We start from the raw sequence: 12,500 nt of genomic DNA, 5'->3' as shown, positions 1-12,500 counted from the left end.
TCACAACCTTCTAAACCTCCTCACAACCTCCTCACAACCTTCTAAAACTCCTCACAACCTTCTAAACCTCCTCACGACCTCCTCACAACCTTCTAAAACTCCTCACAGCCTCCTCACAACCTTCTAAACCTCCTCACAACCTTCTAAACCTCCTCACGACCTCCTCACAACCTTCTAAAACTCCTCACAAGCTCCTCACAACCTTTTAAACCTCCTCACAGCTTCCTCACAACCTTCTAAACCTCCTCACAACCTTCTAAACCTCCTCACAACCTCCTCACAACCTTCTAAACCTCCTCACGACCTCCTCACAACCTTCTAAACCTCCTCACAACCTTCTAAACCTCCTCACAACCTCCTAAACCTCCTCACAACCTCCTAAACCTCCTCACAACCTCCTCACAACCTTCTAAACCTCCTCACAACCTCCTCACAACCTTCTAAACCTCCTCACGACCTCCTCACAACCTTCTAAACCTCCTCACAACCTTCTAAACCTCCTCACAACCTCCTAAACCTCCTCACAACCTCCTCACAACCTTCTCACAACCTTCTAAACCTCCTCACAACCTCCTAAACCTCCTCACAACCTCCTCACAACCTTCTCACAACCTTCTAAACCTTCTAACAACCTTCTATACCTCCTGATAAGTTCACAGTGATATTTAGTGATAAATAACACAGGGCCGGTCTAAATCACTTTTTCTCAATCTTCTCATCAGTCTATGGTTCGATTACGACTCGGGCGTGAATCAGGATCTGTCTGGTGGGGTTGGAGTTCAGGACTCACAGAGGGGGCTGGAAGAGCGAATTTGGGAATAAAGATCACCGTTTCCCCCGGACCCCGTCTCCTCTGTCTCCTCCATCTCCTCTTCTTCCTGAAAGATCTCCTTGATCTCGATCAGCTCCTTCTTTAGAAACTCCAACTGCTCACCATCAAGGGAAGAAAGAACGTCCTGAATCTGAAAAGAAAACATGAATAAATAAATAAAAGGCACTGACACCTGACTTTTCCCCCCATATCTGATTGTTCTACCAAACGTTTACCACTAAGTTGGAGACACACACTTGTGTAGGACGTTGAATGCGGTAGCATTGAATTTGAAGACCCAAACCTGTTCCTGCATGACATTTGTGCACAAAATCCAGCTCCATGAAGGGCTGCTTTCTATGAGTTGGAGTGGAAGATCTCCTGCTATAGAGTTCTGACCCGCAAGCAGATTGAACAGAAATGAATGGAAACCCTGGTTGCACCACAAGAACCTCATCACCTCGCCTCCATCATTACCTGACTTTACTATCACCCTGGCAATCTCACACAAATCTCCACAAAATCTAGTGGAACACCTTCCCAGAAAAGTGGAATGGGAGGTTCAAAAAGAGGCACTTGTGTATGTTCCTGTGTGTAGAATGCTCACCCTCCCCTCACTCTCATTGCTCAGGATCTCCAGAGCTTCCAGGTGAGACAGACCTTGGTAATCATCAAACAGGATGCCATAGTGAGCAGTGGGTTCACACACCGTCTGGGTGCTCAGCTTCTCGCGTGCCTTCTCTTTGGCTTCCTTCAGCATCTACAGAACACACAAATATGGAATCTGATGAAGAGTCTCCCCAACCCATGTGTCTCCCCAACCCACACAAACATCTAGTGTCTGACCTGTGAGAGCGAGACGGTCTTCTGCATGAGGATTTTGGTCTTCTTAAAGCCCGGGTCGCTCTCGGCCAACACCGTCATCGTCTTCCTGCCGATGAACTCCAGCGCGTCGAGTCCTCCAGTCAGAACCGACTTCCCCTGAGAGATGAGAAGAGCGAGACACAATTCTGAACACTGAGAAGCGTAATGAAGAACTTCAGCTCTGAAAATCACCACGAGAAACAAATAAAACACAAGAAAGTATGAATAAGTGATGACGTACATGTACTTCTCTGGAAAGTCTGATCTTCTCTAACATACTAAATCTAATCATTAAAAAAATGTGGCCACACCCACCTGGGACTCCTTCTCATTCTTTCTCCAGTAGGTAAGGAAGATAGAAGGATGGATGGATGGGTGGATGGAATGGAGGAAAGAAAGAAAGAAAGAAAGAAAGAAAGAAAGAAAGAAAGAAAGAAAGAAAGAAAGAAAGAAAGAAAGAAAGAAAGAACAATATATAGATATATAAAAGGAAGGAGAAAGGAAGGAAGGAAAGATTGATGGATAGATGGATGGACGCAAAGAAAGAAAGAAAGAAAGAAAGAAAGAAAGAAAGAAAGAAAGAAAGAAAGAAAGAAAGAAAGAAAGAAAGAAAGAAAGAAAGAAAGAAAGAAAGAAAGAAAGAAAGAAAGAAAGAAAGAAAGAAAGAAAGAAAGAAAGAAAGGATGTATAAATCAGGTTAATTGCGTTGGTTATTGACAGAACGTCACCAGGAGACCTGCAGACACTTCAAATTTGCCAGTGAGGAAAGAAAAGATGGAAAGATTAAGCCTGAGAGAGGAGCGAGAGAGCGGAAGAACTGAAGAATAAAGGAATACAGTGGTACGGAGAGAAGGATGAAGCCTGAGAGAGGAGCGAGAGAATGGAAGAACTGAACAATGTAGAAATACAGTGGTACGGAGAGAAGGATGAAGCCTGAGAGAGGAGCGAGAGAGCGGAAGAACTGAAGAATAAAGGAATACAGTGGTACGGAGAGAAGGATGAAGCCTGAGAGAGGAGCGAGAGAATGGAAGAACTGAACAATGTAGAAATACAGTGGTACGGAGAGAAGGATGAAGCCTGAGAGAGGAGCGAGAGAGCGGAAGAACTGAAGAATAAAGGAATACAGTGGTACGGAGAGAAGGATGAAGCCTGAGAGAGGAGCAAGAGAGCGGAAGAACTGAAGAAAAAAGGAATACAGTGGTATGGAGAGAGGAATGGAGCAAGAAAGTGGAAGAACTGAAGAATAAAGGAATACAGTGGTATGGAGAGAGGGATGGAGGGTTGGAGGTGAGCACTAACCGTAGTTTGCACAGCACTGGTGATGGAGGAAAACACTCCTCTGTTGGTTGGGCTGATGGGCTGAGCTGTTGAGTCGTCCTCCTCCTCCTCCTCCTCATGATGTTCTTCAACCTCGAGGGCTTCCTCACATGATGATGTGCTGTGAATCCGCAAGGCCACGCCCGCTTTCTCCCGAACTGAGCTTAAACTCTGACCTGGATATTAGATTCAAAACATTTTTTTTGTTGACTGTGAAGAAAGTTCTGACCCAGAGTGCTCCATTTTATATGGTACTATACCACTGAACTAAGATAGTACCAGGACACTGTATGGGGTTTAGATTGTACTGATCCATTGTATGGGGTTTGAATGGTACTGATCCACTGTATGGGGTTTAGATGGTACTGATCCACTGTATGGGGTTTAGATTGTACTGATCCATTGTATGGGGTTTGAATGGTACTGATCCACTGTATGGGGTTTAGATGGTACTGATCCACTGTATGGGGTTTGAATGGTACTGATCCACTGTATGGGGTTTAGATGGTACTGATCCACTGTATGGGGTTTAGATGGTACTGATCCATTGTATGGGGTTTGAATGGTACTGATCCACTGTATGGGGTTTAGATGGTACTGATCCACTGTATGGGGTTTGAATGGTACTGATCCACTGTATGGGGTTTAGATGGTACTGATTCACTGTATGGGGTTTGAATGGTACTGATCCACTGTATGGGGTTTAGATGGTACTGATCCACTGTATGGGGTTTAGATGGTACTGATCCACTGTATGGGGTTTGAATGGTACTGATCCACTGTATGGGGTTTAGATGGTACTGATCCACTGTATGGGGTTTGAATGGTACTGATCCACTGTATGGGGTTTAGATGGTACTGATCCACTGTATGGGGTTTAGATGGTACTGATTCACTGTATGGGGTTTGAATGGTACTGATCCACTGTATGGGGTTTAGATGGTACTGATCCACTGTATGGGGTTTGAATGGTACTGATCCACTGTATGGGGTTTAGATGGTACTGATTCACTGTATGGGGTTTGAATGGTACTGATCCACTGTGGTGGGGTTTAGATGGTACTGATCCACTGTATGGGGTTTAGATGGTACTGATCCACTGTATGGGGTTTAGATGGTACTGATCCACTGTATGGGGTTTGAATGGTACTGATCCACTGTATGGGGTTTAGATGGTACTGATTCACTGTATGGGGTTTGAATGGTACTGATCCACTGTATGGGGTTTAGATGGTACTGATCCACTGTATGGGGTTTGAATGGTACTGATCCACTGTATGGGGTTTAGATGGTACTGATCCACTGTATGGGGTTTGAATGGTACTGATCCACTGTATTGGGTTTAAATGGTACTAACCCAGTGTGGGGCTTTACATGGTCCTGACCCAACAGGGTTTAGATGGTTCTGACTGTTTGATTGGTACTGATTTGTATGGTGTGTTATGGGGTAGAACATTGTGATCCATTGTTTGTAATACTATAGTAACAGATCTATGACTGTTGTATGACACACACCTACTGTTGAGGTCGCTGATGTCAACAAAGACTTCCCCCAGGTTCCCCAACCACCCCAACTTTTAGCTGGTTCCTCTGAGGTCTGGAAAACATCATACACACACACACACACACACACACACACACACTTGGAATATATGTCTCTTTAAAACCATTTTCATGGTCCTAAACTATGACGTAGGCTCCCTTACCTTCATATCCCCTTCTGCAACCTCTGGCTCCAAACTCACCGTTTCACTGCATTCGGTCACCTGATCACAGCCATGCTCCTCAGAGTGCTCCTGTGGTGGCTCTGGGACCTGACTGACGGGAGGACGTTCTTCTGCACCCTCATTGGGCGGCTCTTGCTCTGTGGCCTCCAGGGAGAGTGACGGAATGGAAGAAGGCTTGTCTGTTTTGTCTACTACAGGAGTGTGTTCATCTGAAGGCATTTTGGAAACAGGAGGGTTTGTGGGCACGGCGGTGTCGTCCACTGCATGATTTTGTGACATGGTGCTCTGTGAAAACACATGGAGATATTTCTGACTTAAACACCACAATCATAATAGCTAATAACTAGCTAAATATGAAGTATCCTATACAAGAGGTCCATCAGTTCCTCAAAAGGAAAAACATATATAGAGGCAGGGGACAGCAGACAGACAGACAAACAAACAAACAGACAGACAAACAGACAGACAGACAGACAGACAGACAGACAGACAGACAGACAGACAAACATACAGACAGGCAGGCGGACAAACAAATAGACAGACAGACAGACAGGCAGGCAGACAGACAGAAAGACAAACAGACAGACAGACAGACAGACAGACAGACAGACAGACAAACAGGCAGGCAGACAGACAAATAGACAGACAGACAAACAGACAGACAAACAGACAGGCAGACAGACAGACAGACAGACAAACAGACAGACAGGCAGGCAGGCAGACAGACAAACAGACAGACAGACAGGCAGGCAGGCAGGCAGGCAGGCAGACAGACAAACAGAAAAATACAGAACAGATCTCCAGACAGACAGACAAACAGAAAAATACAGAACAGATCTCCAGACAGATTGCTGTGACTGATTGATTGATAAACGTCTCTCCTATGAATTCACAGACAGAAGGAAAGCAGTTATATTATTAATCACTACAACATGAAGGAGCTCTGCAGAAGCAGAACATACATCAATTCATTTAATACTGAATAAATCCTGAATAAAAAAGTAAAAAAAAAAAAGGAAGGAAGGATGGATGGAGGGAAGGAATAAAGAAGTAAGGAAAGATGGAGGAGGGAGGGATGGATGAAAGGAATGAATGAATGAAGGTGGGAAGCACAGACAGAATGGAGAGAAGAAGGAAGGAAGGAAGGAAGGAAGGAAGGAAGGAAGGAAGGAAGGAAGGAAGGAAGGAAGGAAGGGTAGACAAATGGAAGAAGGAATCAAGAAAGAAAGAATGGCAGAAAGGAAGTATGGAAGGAAGAAAAGAAAAAAGAAAAGAAGGAAGGAAGGAAGAATGGATTGATGAATGGATAAACAAACAAACAAATGAATGAATGAACTTGCAAAACAAAAAAGAAAGAAAGAAAGAAAGAAAGAAAGAAAGAAAGAAAGAAAGAAAGAAAGAAAGAAAGAAAGAAAGAAAGAAAGAAAGAAAGAAAGGATGAATTAATGGATAGAATGTAAGTGTTTCATCACTTTGATGTAACTGATCAGGAAACAGTGTAACTGACTGAACACAAGCAGAGTCTTATGATGACTGAATGAATGAGGGACAGTGTGTGTGTGTGTGTGTGTGTGTGTGTGTGTGTGTGTGTGTGTGTGTGTGTGTGTGTGTGTGTGTGTGTGTGAGATGACACTTTGTTCACTTTGTGTCATGACACTCCTTTAACAATCCAGCACCCAGCTTCAATCTGACGTCAGCGCCGTGTGTGTGTGTGTGTGTGTGTGTGTGTGTGTGTGTGTGTGTGTGTGTGTGTGTGTGTGTAAATGCTACTGACACATCTCCAAAAACTTAGAAACCTTTTGACACTACGTGTGTGTGTGTGTGTGTGTGTGTGTGTGTGTGTGTGTGTGTGTGTGTAAATGCTACTGACACATCTCCAAAAACTTAGAAACCTTTTGACACTACGTGTGTGTGTGTGTGTGTGTGTGTGTGTGTGTGTGTGTGTGTGTGTGTGTGTATGTGTGGGTGTGTGTGTATGTGTGGGTGTGTGCGCGTGCGTTGACAGACCGAGTGTAACTACGTAACTGACAGCTTAATAATGAAAGATTAACACAAATTTACACGTGCAACATATTAAAACACGTGTAAAGTTCGAGCGATTCGGTTTCTTTGTTTTATCGTGTCATCAAACAAACAAACACAAGTTCAAAACAAACCCAGAAAACTAACCGAGCGCGAGCTCCGTCTGTCACACTGCACCTCTCTCACACACACACACACACACACACACACACACACACATATATATATATAATAACAAAATAAAAACAATAAAATAAACCCAAACACACACACACGGTGGTGTGCATCTTACCGGTGTCTCCGACGGCGCGCGCATCCAGTTTCCGCCCAGCCGGAAAGCTCGCGCGCCACGTCGGCAGCCCGGACCACGCGCATTGTGGACCGTGACGTCACGTGAACCTTCAGAACTTTCAGATAACGAAGGCGGATATAACATCAGCGTGGACCGTCCCCAATTCTATACATCCAACGTCTCCACGCCGTAACAAACAAACACACGTCATTTATTTACTTATCTGGGTTTCAAACATGTTTCAAGAACTTCAAGAGACCAGTCACAGAAATACCGGTGTGAAAATGATGAAACAATATTACTGTGCACAAACCTGAAACAAACCTGGAGTGAAAGAACATAAGTGTTCTGCAGAGATATCTGACCTTCTCAACCTCCTCAATTCTATTCAAACTCCTGGTCCTTCGTAATCTTGCTCAACCTCCTAATTCTCCTCAAACCTATTAGACTTGAACCCTTTTCAAATCTTCTCAACCTCCTCAAACTCTGCAATTCTTAAACCTCTTTAATATCCTCCTTAATCCTACTCAACCCCCTCAACCTCCTAAATCCTACTTAACATCATCAATTCTATACAACCTCTTCTTCTTTTTCATCTTCTTCTTCTTCTTTCGGCTTCTCCCTCACAACCTCCTCAACCTTCTCAATTCTAGTCAAACTTTCCATCTTCCTTAATCCTATTCAACCTCCTCATCCTCCTGAATGTCCTCCTACTCAGCCGTTCAAATTTCTAAAACCTACCCAACCTTCTGAATTCTACTGATCCTTTTTAACCTTCTCAATTCTATTCAACCTCCTAATTCTCCTCAAACCTATTAAACTTTTGTAACCCTTTTAAAATCTTCTCAAACTCAATCTTACTCAGTCTTTATCAACCTCCTCAACCCAACCCAACATCCTCAGCACCTTTGAGATGAACTGGAATTGGAGACTCCTTACCAATCCAACCTGAAGAGCTTATCTCACTAATGCTCTTCTATCTGAATGATCACTGATCACTTTTACACAAAATAAAAAAAAACTTATCCTGAGTCATTTGTGTGCAAAGCCAAACCCTACTCACTACTCAACCTCTTCAATCCTCCTCAACCTCAATACTACTCGATCCTACTGAACCTCCACAATCTCACTCAACCTTCTCAATCTTACTAAACCACCCCAATCCTCCTCAACCTCAATACTACTCGATCCTACTGAACCTCCACAATCTCACTCAACCTTCTCAATCTTACTAAACCACCCCAATCCTCCTCAACCTCAATACTACTCAATCCTACTCAACCTCCACAATCTCACTCAACCTTCTCAATCTTACTAAACCACCCCCATCCCAAACCTCAATACTACTCAATCCTACTCAACCTCCACAATCTCACTCAACCTTCTCAATCTTACTAAACCATCTTAATCCTCCTCAATCTCAATACTACTCAATCCTACAGAACCTCCACAATCTCACTCAACCTTCTCAATCTTACTGAACCATCTTAATCCTCCTTAATCTCAATACTACTCAATCCTACTGAACCTCCTCAATCTCACTCAACCTTCTCAATCTTACTAAACCACCCAATCCTCCTCAACCTCAATACTACTCAATCCTACTGAACCTCCCTAATCTTACTAAACCACCCCAATCCTCCTCAACCTCAATACTACTCAATCCTACTCAACCTCCACAATCTTACTCAACCTTCTCAATCTTACTGAACCATCTTAATCCTCCTGAATCTCAATGCTACTCAACCTCCTCAATCTCAGTCAACCTCTTAAATTTTACTGAACCACCTCAATACTATCAACCTCAATCCTCCTCAGCCTCAATACTACTCAATCCTACTGAACCTCCTCAATCTTACTAAACCACCTCAATCCCACTCAATCTCCTTAAATCCCCTAAACCTCTACAATCTCAACTCCCTGAACACTTTTCAATTCTTCTCAGTGCTCCTCTATTATAGTGATCAAGAATAATGCATAATTTATTTAATAAAAACACCGGACCCCAAAAAGTGCGACCCGAGGCGGAAGTTCGAAACCGGAAGTTTTGATGACCGCCGTGTTCCGGTGTTGTTCCGCTGTAGTTTGATGTGATAGTATGAGTCGAAAACGGGTTCAATTACCAAATGCACTATTTAGTGCAAAAGTGTACAAACAATAAACGTTAAATATTAAATTACGTAAATAAGAAAATATGTTATAAGCTAGATTTCTTCTGTGCTCCTTCATCCGGCTCGTTGGTCTAGGGGTATGATTCTCGCTTAGGGTGCGAGAGGTCCCGGGTTCAAATCCCGGACGAGCCCAATATTTTTCAAATTTTTTCCTATAAAAACCTAAATAAATGTAAAAATACGTTATTAAAAAATATATTTCACACTATTTAGGATTTCTTTCTTTAGTTTCTAAATAATTAATTTGATCCAGGTAAAGAATCTCTGAAAAGGTCTCTTGAAAATGTGAACATCTCACAACACTTCCAGATGAATCCTGGTTTCTTCATCAGTATTTGAGCAATCCTCTCAACACAGAACAAAATACTCTGTGAAAAAAATCTCCACACTTTTCACCCATCAGCATCTCAACCGGCCCAAAGCCACACCATTAAAGCCTGAGATTTTACACAAAAGTTGTTTTTTTTAAAAAAAATCAATGTTCCACCTAAGGTATGTTTTTCCTATCGAAATAATATCCACAAATGTCACTAAATTCATTTGACGTCAACAAAATTCCAAGCAAAAATCTTTACTGTCAACCTTTTAGCTCTGAACTCTTAACTCTTTTAGGATTCCTCGCTGATAGCCAAAGGGTTCTTATTCATTCAGGTGAAGAGCAACAAGACACATATGCTCCAAAACACAATTACGGTTGAGGTTATTTGGAGTAAAATCCACCAGAAAACGACACGTAATCTGAGGAAACGCACAAAGTATACATGTAAAACCCATTGTGTGGTTTCAATAATAAAAAACTTAAATATTCATAGTTTGTGGAGTAGACGTTAACTCAATATCAATCAACGTGAGATGTGGTAAAGAAGCATTTTTTCCACCTATATGTTCTTTTTCTTCAAATGTGTTAGCATGAAACTTTCCCACGTTCCATCTTCTCCAAAAGAAAAAAAAATGGAGGTTATTATAACAGCAAATGGGAACTAAATGTGGACAATCTGATGTTCAATTATCCACAAACTTTGCTGTATATAATGTGTATATTAGTTACCACTTGACTTTTACCTCAGGAATTGTTCTAAATTTACATCTGCTACCTAGAAATCTATCCACACCTACAGAACCTGACCTGTCCGTTAAATTTGACCTAGCTGTGGAAGTTCATTGTAGTAGCTATGCTAGTTTTGCTAGTTCTGACTGTATCTTCACTGTATCGCTAAACAGGTCACACATCGCAAGTTTCTAAACCTGATCGATTTCGGCCTCGAGCTAGGGGAACGAGAATCTGAAAAAGGACATCCGTAGTGAAATTGTTCAATAAATCACACCAGATTACAGGTTATTTTAAAAATACACACAGAAGTTTATTCAAGGATACAGTTCATATCTAATATAATACAATATTCATATGTACAGCATGTAATTAGAGATTTATTGATATTCGTTCACAGCTTGATATACGATTCCCTTTGCAGAGCAAAAAATTCAACAATATCAAGAAAAAGACCGAACTTCCAGGAAAAAAAACGATTCACATCTTCGTAAGAAATGCATAATAACAATAATAATAATAAGTCAAGCTTATAAAAAGCATCTAAAGATCACGGTGTGGATAAAATCCTTTAATTTCCCTTTCAGTTGTATTTAATCCTTAATAATATATGAGTGTACACTTGTTCTCCGCTTTGTGTTTGTGTTTGTGTGTGTGTGTGTGTGTGTGTGTGTGTTGTGACTTCATCCTATCTTCATCACTTTCAGTCTGTTTTGTATATTTTATCTATCACCCCTCGTTCTCTCTGCTTCAGAGCTTCTGTTTGTATGGATTTTTCTTTGCTAGCTATTAAACAGCTAGCTGATCAGGTAGCTACCTAGCGACCTAGCTAAGCATGTAATGCGGAAGAAATGTCTCTTAGTATGTAATGGAGCTGGCTAGTTTATATTTGCCCGGTCGTTAGTTACGGTTGGAGAAATAGTGTAAGCTAGGATGTGCTAGGTAGCAGTGGAGAAACCATGGCATACGGGTTAAACACCTAAAAAACCCACCCAGTGAGTGAGATTGGAAGAAAAAGCGCTAATCTGCATCGCTAGCTGGGAGGTGCTGCTCGTTTGATTGATTTTTTCTTCCAATTTCCAAGCAGTCCAAAAGGTTTAGAGGAAAACAAATTGAATGTACAGAAGTGAAATTAAAAGTATAAAAATAATAATTCTAGCCTCTGTGTTTTCCGGGGTCAATACGGCTAAGATTAGCATTGCTAAATGGAGCGATGTGTGTAAAAAACATAAAATAAAATTAAAAACTGGTTTATTATCGCTGACGAGCCTAAAGTGCATGTTATTCTGTATAAAGCTCTTTATAATAACATACACACACAAATATACACACACACACAACAAATTGTTGCTACGCAAAAAAAGTGACTACGGTTAAACGACATTCCCCGCAACAAACCGACTTCCCATAATGCCCTTTGTTTAAAAAATAAAATAATAAAAGATTCACATTTATCCGTGTAAATACGATCACCCTGTACAGAAACTCAGGCTGATTGAAACTGCATCCGTACTTAACGTTAGCCGATAGGATGCTACGTCGTAGCAGCTAACGGTTAGCATGCGGATCTGACGAGCCGTTATATAGCCGTGTTTCGGCAACCATGACACGCGCTCCTCGCGTACTGTACGCCCCTGCGACTGCGTAAAAAGGCGACGTTACTCGCTGTGCAAGTGCAGAGTTCTGATCTAGTACATAGTACTTACGTAATATACGGACGTGCCGCAACAGCAGGAGCTGCTGATGCTCTGAGCATTTGTTTCTTATATAACCGTATTTTCTGGAGTATAAAAGAAAATCTTGTTATCTTGAGCCCGGACGACACTCACGCAATACCGGCGCTCACACAACGGGGGCGGTATGACAGGACGCGACACTGCAACTAACCAACACAGAGCTGAGCCTCAAATCGCACATTTGCGCATGACATCACATTAACGCCATTTGGCAGACCCCCTCATCCAGAGCCCCATCCGATTATCTCATTTATACAAGGGTTAAGGACCTTCTTGAAGGACCCAGGAACAGTAGCTTGGTGGTGCTGGGATTTTAACTCGTGACCTTTGGATCAACGCTTTACCTCGAACTTTCCTACAAAGGGAAGCTGCGCTACCAAGTCCCTTACACAATTTTTAAACAATTCTCCAGAAATTCTAATCTGAGACCCAAAAAATGGGAGGAGAATAGAAGTGGGGGTGGCAGGGTTGTAGTGGGAGTGGGAGGGGCTTAGCCTGAGTACCCCTTTCAA

General features: G+C 42.2%; 2 protein-coding genes and 1 long non-coding RNA gene across 11 annotated transcripts in view; 1 reads left to right on the top strand and 2 right to left on the bottom strand.

The window, feature by feature from the left end:
- Positions 1-7,297, bottom strand: part of fam114a1 (family with sequence similarity 114 member A1) — a 12,549-nt gene extending 5,252 nt beyond the window's left edge. Inside the window, exons 1-7 of one of the 8 annotated variants that reach the window (XM_083532872.1) lie at positions 7,034-7,297; positions 4,699-5,004; positions 4,508-4,589; positions 2,975-3,168; positions 1,658-1,792; positions 1,419-1,571; positions 791-962 (exon numbers count right to left, since the gene is read on the bottom strand). In XM_083532872.1, the coding sequence (XP_083388998.1) occupies positions 791-962; positions 1,419-1,571; positions 1,658-1,792; positions 2,975-3,168; positions 4,508-4,589; positions 4,699-5,004; positions 7,034-7,177 (1,186 nt within the window). In that variant the 5' untranslated portion in view covers positions 7,178-7,297. Of the gene's footprint in view, positions 1-790; positions 963-1,418; positions 1,572-1,657; positions 1,793-2,974; positions 3,169-4,507; positions 4,590-4,698; positions 5,005-6,888; positions 7,000-7,033 lie in introns of those variants that run through there. The other 7 variants (XM_083532875.1, XM_083532871.1, XM_083532870.1 and 4 more) reach the window with 7 other exon arrangements.
- LOC310721400 overlaps positions 2,219-12,500 on the top strand; it is a 145,893-nt gene continuing 135,611 nt past the window's right edge. Inside the window, exon 1 of the long non-coding RNA XR_014532019.1 lies at positions 2,219-2,371. This is a non-coding gene — a long non-coding RNA (uncharacterized lncRNA). The remainder of the gene's footprint in view (positions 2,372-12,500) is intronic.
- klf3 (Kruppel like factor 3 (basic)) overlaps positions 10,541-12,500 on the bottom strand; it is a 24,788-nt gene continuing 22,828 nt past the window's right edge. For both annotated transcript variants that reach the window (XR_014531911.1, XM_083532251.1), the window contains one exon: positions 10,541-12,500. This exon is cut by the window's right edge. The gene's annotated coding sequence lies outside the window, so the exon portion shown is untranslated.

Source organism: Silurus aristotelis, assembly GCF_946808225.1.
Source record: "Silurus aristotelis genome assembly, chromosome: 27".
Taxonomy (NCBI): domain Eukaryota; kingdom Metazoa; phylum Chordata; class Actinopteri; order Siluriformes; family Siluridae; genus Silurus; species Silurus aristotelis.
Note: the sequence above shows the minus strand (reverse complement) of the source record. Positions and strands in the feature narration are given on the sequence as shown.